The sequence below is a fragment of the Cololabis saira genome, chromosome 12, assembly GCF_033807715.1.
Source record: "Cololabis saira isolate AMF1-May2022 chromosome 12, fColSai1.1, whole genome shotgun sequence".
In the NCBI taxonomy this organism is placed as follows: domain Eukaryota; kingdom Metazoa; phylum Chordata; class Actinopteri; order Beloniformes; family Belonidae; genus Cololabis; species Cololabis saira.
This window is the reverse complement of record NC_084598.1, coordinates 11,146,842-11,163,286: the sequence shown is the minus strand read 5'-3', so window position 1 is coordinate 11,163,286 and position 16,445 is coordinate 11,146,842. Positions and strand designations below refer to the sequence as shown.

At 38.2% G+C, this 16,445-nt stretch overlaps 1 protein-coding gene across 1 annotated transcript; it reads right to left on the bottom strand.

Annotated features, from left to right (window-relative positions):
* Nucleotides 1–4,387: 4,387 nt before the first annotated feature.
* On the bottom strand, nucleotides 4,388–7,933 carry mfsd4ab (major facilitator superfamily domain containing 4Ab). The gene is made up of 10 exons (XM_061734752.1): nucleotides 7,581–7,933; nucleotides 7,278–7,476; nucleotides 6,793–7,032; nucleotides 6,545–6,707; nucleotides 6,260–6,375; nucleotides 5,941–6,114; nucleotides 5,673–5,820; nucleotides 5,512–5,582; nucleotides 5,254–5,374; nucleotides 4,388–5,132 (listed from the first exon to the last, which is right to left on the bottom strand). Exons 1-10 carry the CDS (start codon nucleotides 7,808–7,810, stop codon nucleotides 5,038–5,040), a joined length of 1,557 nt encoding a protein of 518 aa, XP_061590736.1. The 5' UTR covers nucleotides 7,811–7,933; the 3' UTR covers nucleotides 4,388–5,037.
* Between the last annotated feature and the right edge of the window lie 8,512 nt (nucleotides 7,934–16,445).

Sequence of the window (16,445 nt, the reverse complement as noted above, 5' to 3'; positions counted from 1 at the left end):
TTACCATTGTTCGGCAAGAAAAATGTTTTTCTGTTTCCTGGATTCTTAACTTGCTTTATTTTATTTTTTTAATTTAAATTTTTTATGGATTTTTATCACTTCAGAATTTGGTTACGTCAACTACAAGCCCACCACCAGTTTCTTCCTTATTCGTCACATTGAAAGAGAACTGCATTTCAGTGTCAAGTCTGCTGCCCAAATAACTTTTATTTGGGCAGCAGACTTAAAATTTTAGAGCACGCTTTCAACCCTTAAAAAAGGTTCAGAGAACCTCCTGAGAATATCCTGAGCGCCTTTGGCTTGGTCTGGCAGTGACAACTACTGTAGGAAGTTTACTTTACACTAATAAACTATTCACTGTACTCCAGCAGTAGGTGGCACCACAGAACAGTACGTCAGCCTACGTAACACACACCTCTACCTATTCTACTTTTCCCTCCAGTTTACCAACTCTCTGTTGCACAATTTAATCAGATTTTGGAAAATGTTTGAAAATGTTTGGCAGATGAAATTTTCTGTGTAATAAACAATATTGTCGTTTGCCTCATTGCTTCACAACTATCAGATCCCTCTGACTATTAAATCAGGCTTTCATTCTGCTGATTTGAATTTTTGCCATTTTGCATCACTGTACACTCTAATGACTTGATAATGATGTAATTGAGTGTGATATTATGATGAAAAATTAAGCTTTCAGTTTTTTTCTTAGGGTTCATTTTTCATGTCCACATTCACCGTGTGACTTTTCTGCTTGTGAAGGATCAGCTCAAACTTGGGTGGACTTCAAATGGGTTATTTCACAGTGCGTGCTGCAGTTTGTCAGCTTTCTCCACTGATCTTTACTGGTGCATCTTAGTTGGAACGACAAACAGTTTGGTAACGTTTCAGCAGGAGGGATATAGCTAACTAGTGTTTAACTACCAGTTTAACACGAAGAGTGATTCAAGTCCATAATTAAGTAGGACTAAGGACAGGATTTCACATGATCATCAGGCCACAGTGAGTTCCCAGTCAGTGTGGATTATAGGAAGTAAAGGAAGGTTCTAGTTGTCAAAATCCACTTCGGAACTACATCAAGTATTTTACATTCAAATGTCTCAGTCTTATGGTATGAAAACATATACTAAAACTATAGTAAAATGAATCATTATCTACGTAAAAGTGCCAACATTAGCTCAGTGGTTAATTTTCAGCTGTTGTCCAAAGTCAGATATTACACGATTTATTCGAATATTATTAAAAACAATATCATGTAGAGTTAGTAGAGGAGAAAGCTCAATGTATTTATCAACAGTGCATGCTATTTGTGGCCTGACGCTTGGAGACTTCGGTTCACATGGAAAAACCAAACCATGCCTATGACGCTTGTTTGCGGGAATTGAGCAAGCGACACAGTAGCAACACCAATAGATACAAATTTGATGATGAAATCCTTATTGGTAACTATGACTTGTTGTGTTCCCTTTTCCCACCACATCCACATGTATAATTTAAATATGTATCTAATTCATGACAAACAGCCTTCAATCTGTGAAAAAGAGAGAATTCCCTAAAAGGCTTCTGAGTGACTTCTGCTTAAACGGTTTGTAACTTTGGTGACACTTACGTTGAACTGTTGTGTCAGAGAAAACCAGAGGAAGCATGCAACCTCTCAACTTTGGCTTTGGCTTCTTCAGAAAGACACTGGTAAGCTGAAGATGATTATTTCTCCCAGGCTTCGTCAGAACCAAGGTGCCTTCCACTGACACAAGCATATGTTTCTTAAAATATTTCACAAACAGCTAAGGCCACAAGATAATAGAAGCGTCACGATTAGGTGGGTTTATTTACCCTGTGACTGGGGGACTTGAATGGGATTTGAATGCAAATGATTGTTTATGGCTCATCACGATCCTCCTTTCAGCATGATTAGAGATGTCAAACATATTTATCTTCACATATCTGGAGTCTAAACAGGTTTTCAAAGGCAATTTGCCTGTTAGTTGTTTGAGTTGACTGCTAATGCTTAGTGTCGCAGCTCTACAGTAAATTTACCGGATGACACAAAAGACGTATTTCATACAATAGATTCACGCACTTCTGGCAAATCCTAAGCATATCTCTCATTTTGTTTTGCTGCAGTCGTGCAACAGTTATGACTGTTCCAATCTTGTCAGTAAATGAGCTTTTGAATAAGGTATGAAAATGTCATTCCACAAAACAATGCAGTTTCTCTGAAACTAAATTTTGTAAATAAAAGAAAAATGTCCCATCTTCTTTGCCAGTGAATTGGGTTCATATAAAAGTGAAGAAAAAAGATAGATTAAATCCTTTTGAAATGTAGGACATTCATGGGCAACAGGATATTGGAATTTCCTTGTTGAAATGTCTTTTTGCTTCAAGATTACCATGCAGCTTTCATCTTGTAAAATCTTTGCTTGCTCTTGCTTGGTAAACAATTTATAAATAGGAGAAACAAGCTGCATGATTATCTTTGTTCTTATCATAAGAAATTGTATTGCATCACTTGTTTGGTATCTAAAAATGCTTTTCTTATCTGTAAAGGGTCTTCATCCGTGCTGTGGAGGTAGGCACACGTCAGACTGCCTCCATTTATGTGCCATTTACATTAGCAAAACACCTCTGTACTAATTTCTTCAGGTTTCCTTTAAAGAAAATCAATTGGCCCCTTATATGCGGATAAATGCAACGTTTAACAGCCAGAGTAACTTTTATCATAAATCTTTATAATAGAAGGAACCCTGTTCTAATACACCTAAGGAAAAAACACACATGTTGGACTGATTTATTTTTCACTTTGGTATAAAGATATCTGCTTCCTTGGCAGAAAGTGCAACCTAAAATTCCCTTTTCTGCTTCTCTATCCCCAGATTAGCATCTCACGAATGGTGTCAAGACCCAACAATTTTCAGACGATCAACAAATAATTCATTGTGTTCCTGGTAAAGTTTTTTTCTTCTTTTCTTTTGCACGTTTACCTTTTCTCAGTAAGGTTTTGAATTATTTTGATGCTGACGGCAAATGTGACACAGAGCCTTAGTAAATCCCCGTGGGGTGTCCAACGCAAACCCTTGACATATAACAAATGATGGATTACAAAATCTGAAGTTCAGTATTAAATATTTTATGTCTGGTGACATTCAACAGAAGATGAGAGCTGCCTTTGAGAAGAAGGCCAAGCAGAGCAACGAGGCTCGTCTTGTGATGTGTCGGCTGAAAAGGACACCATTGATTCTGCTTATCACACTCTCAGGCTAGGCCTGCAAGTATTTAAAGCAATTTCAGGGGTGCGTTCAAACATAAACAGCAACATAATGAGGTTTCACTTTCAATCTAAAATCATGAATGTCATCTTGTTAAGGTCACCATGTTAATCTCTTTTGCTCTTGTTTTCTTTACCCAGGGAGCAGAAAACAATCAGTTCTTGACATGTGACTTTTCATGGCTTTTGGGACCCTGTGACTGGTGAGCACAGTGCCATGTTCAGATGCCCCGAGCAACAGAGTGGCCTCATCTATTTCACCGTGGTAAGCGTCTGAATATTTTAACCAATAAAGACCTTATAATAAGAATACACAAGATTCCTTCTGCTAGTTTACGTCTCCAAGCATTAATCACACCAATACAACACAACTGCTATTGAGAGAAGAACTGTATATTACAATTACTCTATATAAAACCTGCGATATGCCAGAATGAGGTTATACTCAAACAAATCTGGTCTTGTGAGCCAGAACATTATTTAGATTTTCTTTCTTGTTGATGCAAATAAGGAAGTTTGAATATTGGGGATAGTTTAGTGTAGGTCAATAGTGTGCACATTAATGTAATAGATCAGTTTATTGATATACTTAGCTGAAATAATTAAAGCAATTCAAGGCTGTCATTAATACAGTGACTTAGAGATTTTTATGAATAGATATTGATGTTTGGGATCAGGCCAGTGGATATGCCTGCACAGTAAATCACAGTTTAGACTATTTCAACAACAATTGCTTTCAGTTCAGGGCAATAAAAAGCCAAAGAATACTTGTTTTGCAAATTAAATTGCCCCTCTAACCTGTGACAGGGGAATTAAGCATTTAAAGTATGACGATTTTCCATCTGCGCTACAGCAGGGAAACCAAAAGCCACAAATGTTTCAGTCTTTTCAGCATTTTATGTCCTTTTGTGTTGTGTGTGATGCTATGCTGCAGTTATGAGTGGTTAAATTTGTAACCACAAGTGAAACGCTGTCAACGGCACAGCGCTCCCTATTGGTCATGTTCTATTTATTCCTTTTTTTTTATTTAGACAGGTTGGCAAACAATAACTTTAAAGCTGTCAATAAGGGGAGCATTGATATGAATGACTGCATGAGCACCAAATGTTGAAAAAAGGGGTTTTATTCAGGAACAAGCGTGCTAGAGTCTGTGAAACCTTTATAACTGATGAGAAACCTGTTTATGAAAGAATCATGTAGTAAATGGACGGTTGCCATTTTTGTCGTGAAAAATATTCAAACTGGTGTTATACATTGATGGGTTAACCATTTAAAGGCTGGATGACTCTGTTTGACATTTGTACTTAATTTTTTTTCTGGGCTAACTTCACTAAGTACAAAGTTCCTTCCTCCACATGCTGGATTGGTGGAAAGCCTGAGGCTTCCCCCTTGAATAGTTAATTTAGACAGCATACAGGATACAACCATTTGAATGGTAGAATTGCAACATAATGACATTTTGTTATACATATTATATACACACATGCCAAAATATGCTTTAATTTCACATGAAAATGTGTCAATCACTTCTTGTACAGTCATTTTTCAACTCTCATGCCTTATAAATAAAACATTAATCCACGATTTGAAGAATATAGTCCATGATTGGCAAATGACAAGAGGAACTGAAAACTATGATCTACAATCTCTAACAGTGCTACACTATCTTCTTTGCAAGTACAAATTCATTAGAACAAAAAGTACAGTGGTGCAATGACAGTCTTTGATGATGCAACATTTCTACTCTTACAGCAGGCATTAAATACCTAACTTTCTCAGCTGCTTTCTTTATCCTCTATTTGTTCGGTTTTGACTGTACCAGTCTGCTCTGCTGCTGGCTCCTCCACCATTGCTGACCTTCTGGACGTTCCTGAGGACATACAAGGAGATGTGTGGAGGGGGGTGATCAGAAATGAAATCTATCAAGCCTTCAGCACACCTATGAGTCCTGATCTGTAAGCACTGTATGAGGATCCTGGCTGATAATATACCTGTGAGATAATTTCTGTGCATTCGATCAGACAGCAGGAGACCGATGAAGACGATAAAACCAAGGCAGGCTGTTATCATGCCACACAGCAGGAAGCTGTAGCTGCCTTCAGTCTGAATAATCTGGGGATAAGACAGCAACATGAAACTCCTGAACATGAATATAAATCAACATGGGTCTTATTTATTTATTTTTTTGCAATTGCAGGCACAGTTCTCTCTGCAGGCTTTCTAATAATGAAGATACTCATGAGACTTACCGAACCAACCAGAACCTGCATCACCATTTCTCCCATCCCTGCGCTTGTCACCAGGACTGAGGTTGCACATCCTGCAAAATGAGACAGCATGGCTTACTTAATCCTTTCTTGCTTTTATTTCAGCAATACGTTATTTTCATACAACGAATTCTTTGTCATACCCTGGTAATCAAGGATGTCTTCGGTATAGGCAAGCATGCAGGGAAATATACTGCTCAGAAAAAGCCCACATAAGCCGGTTCCAACAAACAGAAATGTATTGCTGGTGTAGAAAATAAGCAGCATCAGCACAGTAACAATTGCTCCTGCCTGTAAAAACAAAGTGTGTCATATTCAGAGTTGGTTTCCTGGTGTCACATTTGATTTATATTTCGTATGTTGGATCTATAATATGATGTTAGCACTTGGTGAGTGATTTATAGACCTTACCAAGTTGAACATGAGCAGTCTCACAGGCTGGAAACGATATGAGAGAGGTATGGATAAGAGACGACCAGCAGTGATTGTCGCCCAAAAGATACTGGCCAAGTAGCCAGCTGTCTTGTGAGGAAGTGACATTGGTGGTGTCACAGCATAAGTATACACGAAGCCAGCATAAGCGCCCTGAGAAGAAAAAGCCAGGTTCTTTCATCCAACCTACTTTCTCTGGTTTTTGTGATGCAGATCATGTTTATGCTCATAAAAGGTTATGTGGAATATAATCTGAGTGCTATGAATATCTCGTGATTTATCTGCACCCCTCACTCACCACAATGCCATCGGTCATAAAGAGCACCATCCCTCCAAGGATATGAATCATGAAGAATGATACTGGCAGTTCACGCAGGTTGTCACCCTGACAGCAGCTGAAGATACTTCCATGGCCTGTAACAGAGAGAAAAGTCACAGATGACAGATTGGTGTGTGCAAAATGGCATTTATTGTTTTGTCTTCAACCTAGCTGACTGAAAGTCCAAGGAAAGTATGCATTATTCATGCAAAAAATATATTTATAAGGCCCATTAAAGAAAAGAAAATCACTTCAAATCTTCACCTCCAGCTTGGTTTTCCTTCGGCTCTGTGTCTGGGCCCCCGGCCCCCTGCTGGTTCTCCATTGCTAGTTCATCCTTGTCCAAAAGACGGGGAGTACCACTGGGGCAGCAAGGGATCAGCTGCTCCCGATACATCAGAAACAGGACCGCAAGAGGAACTGGCAGCTGAGATTGCACAAATATACAAAAGTTTTTTTTACTTTTGCCATAATAAAAGAAACAAACTCCATAGCCATCGGAGGCGTCTTACATTGATAAGTGCCATGATCCAGAAAGCATAGTGGACATTGGACTCTTCTGCTTCTTCATGAGGCAGACTGCTCTGAGTTATGTTGTGCGCTGCAATTGGACTGTGTCTCAGCATGTTCCTGAAATGATGCATGATCTCAGTCCCATTTTCTGTGTGATTCCCACAGCCACTTTCTGAGAGGAAAGGATCCGCGATCAGCGGGCTCACTAGGGCGCCAAACCCAATGAAGAAATGCAGAGCCTGCGGAAATGTAGAAAAGCATCTCATTACACTTTTTCAAGAACTTACACTTAATCATTAGCTCTTAACATGACATGTACTCGTATTTCAAATGTTTATTGAAAAAGAAGCATTGATGTTATGTGCTTCTGTATCTGTGGACATGAAAGCTTGATTTGTCCAAATGAAGTAATTAAACAAATGCTTCAAATGCTCTAATGACAATACTTTTACAGATAAGGTGAAAATAATACAGAAATGTTCACCTGTAAGAAAACAGCAGAGTCCTTCTGATAAATGGTCACCAGTTGAATGTTTGCAATGGTATCAATAATACCCATGGCGAAACCGGACACCGCCATGGCAATGGCCAGCACAAGGACATTGTTGCACACAGGGATGATGGCAAAAATCACAGAGATGATAAGAGCAGAGACAAATAAGGCAGCTAGCGCGCTGAACAACCTTTAATGAAGCACAGAAGCAAATACAGTTACAACGATGGATGATCTCTTTCTCAACAATTATGCACTTAAAACAACTGCAGAGGGGGACTCTGTGATACTCACGTTTTCTTGAAAACGCCACCAATAGAGCTGCCAATCAACAGGCAGAACTGCTGGGCAAAGAATACCCAGGTAATCTGACTGAGCGTGGAGTTCGTTTGACATTGCAGGTCCAAAATTGTAGGGCCGAGGAAAGCAATGCAGAGTCCAAAGCTGAAGAAAACACTCCAGTAAGTCACCGTGTGATGGGCATTCCTTTTGAACAAAGTAACAATTCGCTCCTCTACAAACATCTTTGGCACAAAAGAAAAAGCACTTCAGTATAAAAGACTGCTCAGGACCCTTTTCACTATTAAACAGTACTAGTGCAAAATACGAAAGCAGCTCTGCAATGTTCTTGGGATGCTTGATGTCGAGTTACTGGATCTCTTTTAAAGCTTTTAGTGCTCTCCTTATTGCATTGCTCAACTGAAAAGGATGTCCTCTTGAGTTAATGGGTGAAGTGAGATCCTTCCAACAATAATATCCCTTTTTGAATTGTGTCAATGATTAGCAATGAAGAAGTTGAAATGCTACATGAAATTTTGCATTTGTATGTCACGGCACGATGAGTCATTTTAAAGCGCAGCGTGTCATTTGGAAAGCAACGACACACAGATGTCTCATGCACAGGTTGTCTTCTCTCTTACACCTGGACAACTCACAGCAACCTTTTATGTAAAAACTACCCATGTTTCTGTACAACTTCTGAACACTATTATTGCACTATTGTCAGCCCTCTGTTCACAGAGAAAGAGATTTACTGACTTTACTTACTGTTTTTAGTTTTGACACACTTTGGATATATTCTCAGACATCCATGGTTCCCAGGGAACAGATGTTGGCAACCTTTGTTCTCCCTCTCGTCATTAAACATTACCAACTTTCACTGATCCCAAGAAAATGCAAACATTTACCCAAGATTTTGACATGAAAAGCACAGAGATTCATGCCTCTCAGAGGATGAACTGCAATAATTTAAGCAATACCCAGACTTGTTCTCGTCAACATCTCACTGAAATCATAGTCTGCAGATAAACTGGTCATGATAATGTCTACTGTACATTGATTTATGTCATTTGGGGACTGTTTTACTAGATATTTGAAGTTAAAAGTGTCTGGAATAATTTGACTGACAACCCACTGTCCAGCAATTACTTATGCCCTTATGCTTTTTAATCGAGTGAGTGTATAGGAATGGAAAAGTCAGAGACTTTACCTGCTACAGCTGTTTTTAATCCTGTGATAAATGGGCTACTTCAACACATCGTGTGTGCACGGATGTCTATGGGGACACTGAGAGCTAGCGCTGATCAATGAACTACATGTTTTGGCATTTTGCCGGCTCTGGTTGTTGCTGGGCTAAAATGCCTTTTCACACAGATTAAGCTATCATGTTAGTGTTACAATCAGTATGTTTTTCTTTACTAATAATGGATTAGATTTATATCGTGATTTTCTCAACACTCAAAGTGCTCACTATTATTTATTCACTCCTCATTCATACTTGGTGATGGTAAACTATATGAGTAGCCACAGCTGCCCTGGGGCAGACTGACAGAAATGTGGCAGCCAATCCGTGCCAGCGGCCTCTCCAACCTCCACCGGGACATTCATACACTCACACACCAGCGATGCCCTCACTGGAGACAAGGAGGGTGAGGTGTCTCACCCAAGGACCCAACAGCAATGCTTCGACCATTGGGCGACCTGCTCTACCACCTGTGCCACTGCAGCCCTTTGTGTTCTTTAGTATGATATACTAAAGATCAACAAGCTAACTTTATTATAGGCCCTTTGCAGCAGGAAAACTTCACCTTCAGTTCCCTACATGGGTAGATCATTTTTATTGCACCTTAAAATCTGAAACTACATCTGAGCAAAAGTTGGTTTGCATTTATGTGAATCAGTGATTTATAGTCGACTATAACGATGCAATATCATGCATAAATGTATTTATACATGCAACAATCAGTATTTTAGAATGGATGTCATCATACAGGTGCTCTGTCTCAAGACTCACATATAACTTTATTTTGGATTTAACAGTATAAATTCCATAGAGATTAATGACTCATTAAGTCCTGAATCAGATTACTGGATTGTTAGTAATGATGACTGCATAAAGGAGGATTGCTCTGTTGGTTGTAATCAAATATGGGATTCTGGCATGATCTTAAACAGATGAAAACAAAGAAATCACAATACAGGCTCTTCTATTAGGATTGTGAATTTTGTCATCTTTAAAAACGCAATTTATGCCAAACCGTGGCACAATAAAATCCAAAGGCAGGTTTACGTATTATATATGAGTAAGTTGATGACACAAATCTTGTCTGATTTATTTATAGTACTATCTTTTTATGTGCTGTATTATGCTGCCAGTAAATCTTCTTGCATCCATGATGTTTGCTCGGTTCTTATCTCGCTTCCGCAGTGATTTGATTTGCCCCCAAACACAGAAATAGGATGCCTATCTACAGGTGTCAGATGTATTTGAAAAAAACAACAACAACAGCAACAACAACCTTTGTCTCTGAACCGATTTCAGCATTGTGTAAAATTTGCCATGTTTTCCTGCGATTGTATCTCTGCACGCCAATATCTTTGAAACTCAGACATTCAAAGACCTGCTGTGCTACTGATTTGCTAACACCTACACATGCTGGTTATGTTCTAAACTCTGGGAAATATGTGTGTTTATATAAAAGGCATTCATTAACATCCACTTCCTTTTCTAGCAATATAGCAGCACAAGATGACTCCTTCGGGTAATTGTCAACCAGCATTATCTTACACACATGTAGTGAAGGAAGTGTAAGAAATAATCAGTCATTTCTAGTTATTGAAGTAGGACATCTATTTCTGAATCAACACATATTACAACACATTCTTAACTGATTTCTTCTACAATTTGCTGATATTAAAACCCCATAAAATGATGTGCTAATTTTAAACTGAATTCCAGCAATATTTTTAAAATATAGGGACAAGGGCATGCCCACTAGGGCACCACCCCCTCTGTGTTACAGAGCTGAGATTAGCAGCTGACCGTAGTTAAGAAGCTGCTCTTCCATTCTTGCTTGTTACACGATCCAAGAGTGTATACTGTAGATGTCTTTTTTAATCTTTTAATGACATTAAGTTAAATGGATGACAAAAATCACAAAATCCTTCAAATGTCAAAACTGAGAAAGTGTTGTAAGTCCTTCACCATGTTGTTTTTTTCCCCTGGAAGACTCAGACGCTCTGTGATAATCTATTCTCATCAAACCGTGTTACTGAGTTTTAAATTTATTCAACATAGATGTCTTTAAAAAATGTGAAAAGCCTGAGAACAATGTTTTTTTTTTAAATTTTAGACAAAAGCTTTTCAGGACATTTAGAGGGTTTTAAATCATGATTTCACAATTTAGTGGAGAAGGTTTCTAACTAACCGGGTCCCTTACACTGTAACTCTGTAATTAAGCCTCCTGCATGTATTTAGCTTAAGATGAGCCAACCAACCATGTAGCCGGTCATCTTGTTGACCATGTGTTCTGCTTTCATCACAGAAATGCCTCTAATCCTGGATACAATAATTCAGATAAATGAGTCATCTTCACAATAAGAACTGGTTCAACAGCACAGATGCTGGAGGAGCTACAATCAGCTATCTGGATAATGAGATGAAAGGCAAAGTAATTAACAATCCTGACTCTGAAGTGTCATTTTATTCTTCCATTCATATTTGCTCAAGTGGTCTATGTATTTTTCTGTAATTTGACAGGTAGGCCTACAGACTGCTTATGCATTTCAGTTTTTCTCCGAATTGAACAATTTTCCACACTGTTTATTCAATTCTGTTTTTGAAATGACTGATAAAATACATTAGTTTATTATATTTTTGTTTATAAGATATATTCATATATCACCTTTTATTATTAGTCATAAAATAAGCTGTTTGAAGAGTACATTTGTTTTAAAAGTGTTGATGAATAACAGACTAAGTGCTGTCTAAATACAATATGCTTGTGTGTAGCGCTGGAATAAGTAGGGTTGCCACCTTTCAGAAATAGAAATAAGGGACGCCCCGATTTCAGCAGCGTACGCGCTAAAAAAAAGGGACATCCCCAAAACTTCTGAACTGCATAGAAATCTATTTATTTTTTTATGAAAAAACCAAATGCTTTGATTTAAAGTTTAAAGTGCTTTAATAGAATTTAACTTGCATGACTGTACAGACAGCCAACCATGTAGCAACTGAAATAGCCTTTGCTCCTATGGTAAATATAAATATAACCTACAGGTGAAGGTCGGAAAATTAGAATATGGTGTAAAAGTTAATTTATTTCAATAATTCAACTTAAAAGGTGAAACTAATATATTACATAGTCTCACAGTTTTACATGCAAAGCAAGATATGTTAAACCTTTATTTGTTACAATTTTGATGATTGAATTGTTTATTGATTTCATAAAACATTCACATTTTTTGAGATTGTTTTTATTTGGGGCTTTCATAAACTGTGAGCCATAATCACCAAAATTATAACAAATAAATGCTTGAAATATCTCACTTTGAATGTAGTGGGAAATAATATATTTGTTTCACCTTTAGTTGAATTTACTACGAATGAAGTTTTGCAATATATTCAAATTTTTCGACCTTCACCTGTATATTATGACATCAATAAATAAGAGCATAAGATATGTCCGTATTTGTTCAATATGGAATGCAACTTTTAATTACCAATTACGTAACAATTCCGTATTTCAAGCAACCCTAGGAATAAGTCAACTTTGTCCTCAAGGTACTAAATATTGCCCAAATTTAAATTGCATATCGGGCAATAACTAGCATCTTAACTAGTTAGTTGATTTAAAATAGATGCTGTGCTAATTTTTTCTGCATAATGAATGTGAAACACAGGCTTGTAGTGTCAAACTCTGCATTACTCTTCACACTGATAGTCAAACGTTCATGTGACTGACAGGAGAATTGTTGATAAGAGTAGCTCCTAATTGTGGATTTTTTTCTTCAACACTAGATGGTGTAAAAGCATTGCCTTCATAACATCAGTCTCAAAATGTGTCAGCAGCTCTTAAGAGGGGATAACTTGGATAAATACAGGATGCTGAAACTTTGTTAACTATTAATGATTATACTGACCTCTCAGTGTTGACAAGAACAACAGTGGGCATGTTTCAGTTCACTGATAGACACATAAATGATCCAAAACGATGCTGCCTTTCTTATCCTTGTTTCCTTTAGGCCCCATCGAACTCGGAAAGCCAAACTCATATTGGGATTCAAGATAAAACCCTTGAATTAATTATATTGACTCCAAGATTACCCTTGCATTTGTGAATATCTGAATATTTTCAACAAGAAGGAGAAAATCAAAAGGAGTTTTCATGCTATTTAACTCAGCCAGTTCAACTATTAGTAACACAAGTGAAGGGATTAGCCAAAGCAGACATGACACAGCATTCTTGTAGAACAATAAGAGAGGTTTCTGTCAGCTAAACCTTAAGTCAGTCCCTGAAGCTCTGGATGAAAATGGCCCAACAGAGCACCCCCTTCACAGTCCCTCAGGCCCAAAATAGAGACAGAGATATGAGGTACGCAAAGACATGTCTGCAGGGCAAAACAGTGCTATTGAAGCTCTGTGAGCTTAAACCAGCTGCTGGAGTGGCAGGTAAAACCGAAGGTAACTGCAGATCATGAATATAGCAAAACATCTTTGACTACAAAAGCTATTCAAAGAAAATGACAGTGCGACTTTCAACAGAGACATGTCCATACTGTAAATCTGATGAAGGAAAGCTTGATTTGGACAAAACTATTTGTCACGTAAGAAGGAGTTCAAACAGAGGATGCTAAAAGCAGGTATGAACATGATCTTGAAAGTACATTATTATTTAGGACCAGTGGTGGACAGTATCGGAGTAAATTTACTTGAGTACTGTACTTAAGTACATATCCAGGGGATTTGTACTTTACTTGAGTATTAGATTTCTTTGGTACTTATTACTCTTACTTGAATACATTTCCAAGACAAATATTTTTACTTTTACTCGAGTAAATTTCTAGGAAGGCTGAAAAGTACTCGTTACTTTCAGGTCTGCTCTTTTTTTCTTCTTCCCTAAAATCCTATTGGACACAAGCTGTTTTTGTCAAAGGAGGAGACCTATCACAGTGCACGCTCTCCACTGGGATGTACGTAAAGCGGAAATACGTCAAGCCTCCTCAAAACGATACCGCCAAAGTAGCCTGCGTTTGTCAAGACAGAGCCGCAACAAGTCAAGACATAGCCGCAACAACGGCTACGCCTGCGTCAGGAGAAGAAAGACAATCCGCTGAGTCGTCTGAGTCGGATAATGAGCCGGACTCGTAGCTAACTTCAAAGAGTTAATTCTCCGAAACAAGAGTTAAAAGATCCTTAAATTAATTTAGAAAAAATATAGTAATTTACTGATGTGGAAAATAGGAAATTTACTCTTACTCTTACTTACTTTTACTTAAAGTAAATTTAAAAGCATTTACTTTTGGATACTTAAGTACCTTTAAAAGCAAGTACTTTTCTACTCTTACTCGAGTAATATTTTGACTGAGCTACTTTTACTTGTAACGGAGTAAATTTTGACCAGTAGTATTTGTACTCTTACTCAAGTACTGGGGTCGAGTACTCTGTCCACCTCTGTTTAGGACAGGTTGACACTGTACCCTAGAAGGTACACTTATGGCGCTTTTGCACTAGTCCCGCCTCCGCCCGGCTCGTCGCGGCTCCACCCGTTTTGTCCCCGTTAGTTTTTCCACCCCCAGGTGAGAAGTGGGGGGGTTGGGGTGAAGCTGCTGTGACGTACTCGATTGCGCAACACCTTTGTTTGTGTCGGCGCAGATGAGAAATCAGCTGGAGCCACTAGCGGCTGAGAAAAAAACAGCCCGTCTACATCCCTTTTTTAATTCTATCGTCAGCCACCAGGTTTATGAACATCTGCACCTCAGAGATGGATCACCAAACAGACGTTTGTGCTGTATAATAAAATCGCTGCGAGTCGCGAGTCGCCTCGCGCCGCCGCGAGTCGCCTCGCGCTGACTCCCGCTTCCTGATTCAAACATCTGACGGCCCCGCCCCCCGACCAATCAGTGGCACGGAGGGTGATGACCTCAGAAATAGTCCCGGCTCAGCCCGGATAGAACCTCGCCAGAATGGTTACAGAAATAGTATCGGCTTGGAGCGGCTCTACCCGTCTCAGCCCCTAGTGCAAAAGCGCAAGACGAGCCGGGCGGAGGCGGGACTAGTGCAAAAGCGCCATAAGACTTCTGCTCATTTATTTATTGATCTATTTTTGCTACATTGACAGTTGCATAGCAAACCCAATTGCTGCCTGGATGATGTTTACTGGCAGTGTTATTTCCATTTAAGACTAGTTATAAACTAGCACATACCAGAATTAAATAAGAGTGATTGACTCAGTTAAAAATGATGGCTCCATTTGGGTGCAAAAAATAAACAGCTGTGTCCAGTACAATGTTTAAAGACTTGTTTTCTTTTTTTTTAACAGTGTAATTCCTGAACAAAATAAAAGATATATACATTGGACTAAGTTACTGAAGGACAACTCATTAATATGTCTATTTTTAGCTCCAGCGATTCTTTTTCATGCATTGTATCTAGATCAAGGTCTCAGTCTGAATGTACGGTGGGGATCTGGATGGCAGATATTAAAATACTGAATGATTACACCAGAAGTGAGAGGTTTCTTTTCACATGAATGCAGTATATCTTGATTCTCCAGGGAAGGCTTTTCTTGTGGATGATTCTCAAATGTTTCTGTTTTCTTCAGAGGACCAGTTGGGCTTTGTAGTGTCCTGGACTGAGTACAAACGCTTTCCTTCTTTCACTTTTGCCAGCTTCTAATATTATGTTTAAGTTCAGTGGAGCATTTATGCTCATCCAAAGACTTCAATCAGGATTTCCTACGGATAACTTCTGAAGCACAGCTGCTCATCGCATCTGAATCCCTATGAAGAAGATTGCGCTTCAACTGTGAAACAACACAAAAGCTGCTATTAAAACTTTGTTTGATTAAGTCTGTGTGAAATAATCAGCGGATGCCTCATAGAGATAGCCCGGAAAATGTTTTGTTCTGATAATCCATAAAGGTTATCGAAGAATGTATTTTACACTGAAACCATGACCTTTTCTTGATTGAAACTAAGTAGTTTAAGTACTAAAACCTGACCAGAGAGTGAAAATAAAACTTAAAACAAAGTTCATGGACTGATGTTGAACTGGAACAGACTTTGCAGCTTGTTGCAATGATGCACGTTGTTTAAGAGACACTAGTATGATCTCCATGTTCATGTACAAAAGAGGACTAATTTTGAGAAGATTAATTTTTTATGCACCCGTCTCTGCACGGAGGGATGCCACATTCAAGGCTTTTATTTGGCTGATGATAGATTGATAATTGATCATCTTAAAAATAATTATGCTGTTCACTCAACCTTTTATTTTGAAAATAATAATAATATTTTTATTTCAATACTGAATTTTACATTAGTAAATTATTACATTATTTATGGCACAGTAAGGTTTCAAGTGACAATGATTCAACTACTAATATATTTGATTATTTAACATTATGAAGACATTTAGTTTAGCTCTACTTATTTAACTTTACAATAGAGAATTAAAAATATATCTAAATATGTTATAAGCTTGACGCACTCCATTTTCTGTCATTTTCATCTTGATATGACTCAAATGATTTTCAAAATTGCAGCAGCTTCTGTTTCCATGGGGTAATTGTGGCAGCTGTTCTTTTTAACTTAACAAAGCATAGGTTTTTTGTGGTTGTGGGTATAGTTGCAATCTACTAAGAGCAGCAGACTAAAGAG

Coding starts and splice junctions, on each gene's coding strand:
- mfsd4ab (XM_061734752.1), bottom strand. CDS start 7,810: ATGTTTGTAGAGGAGCGAATTGTTACTTTGTTCAAAAGGAATGCCCAT. Junction 7,477..7,580: donor GGTGGCGTTTTCAAGAAAAC/GTGAGTATCACA, acceptor GCTTCATTAAAG/GTTGTTCAGCGCGCTAGCTG. Junction 6,708..6,792: donor GGATCATGGCACTTATCAAT/GTAAGACGCCTC, acceptor GTGCAATCTCAG/CTGCCAGTTCCTCTTGCGGT.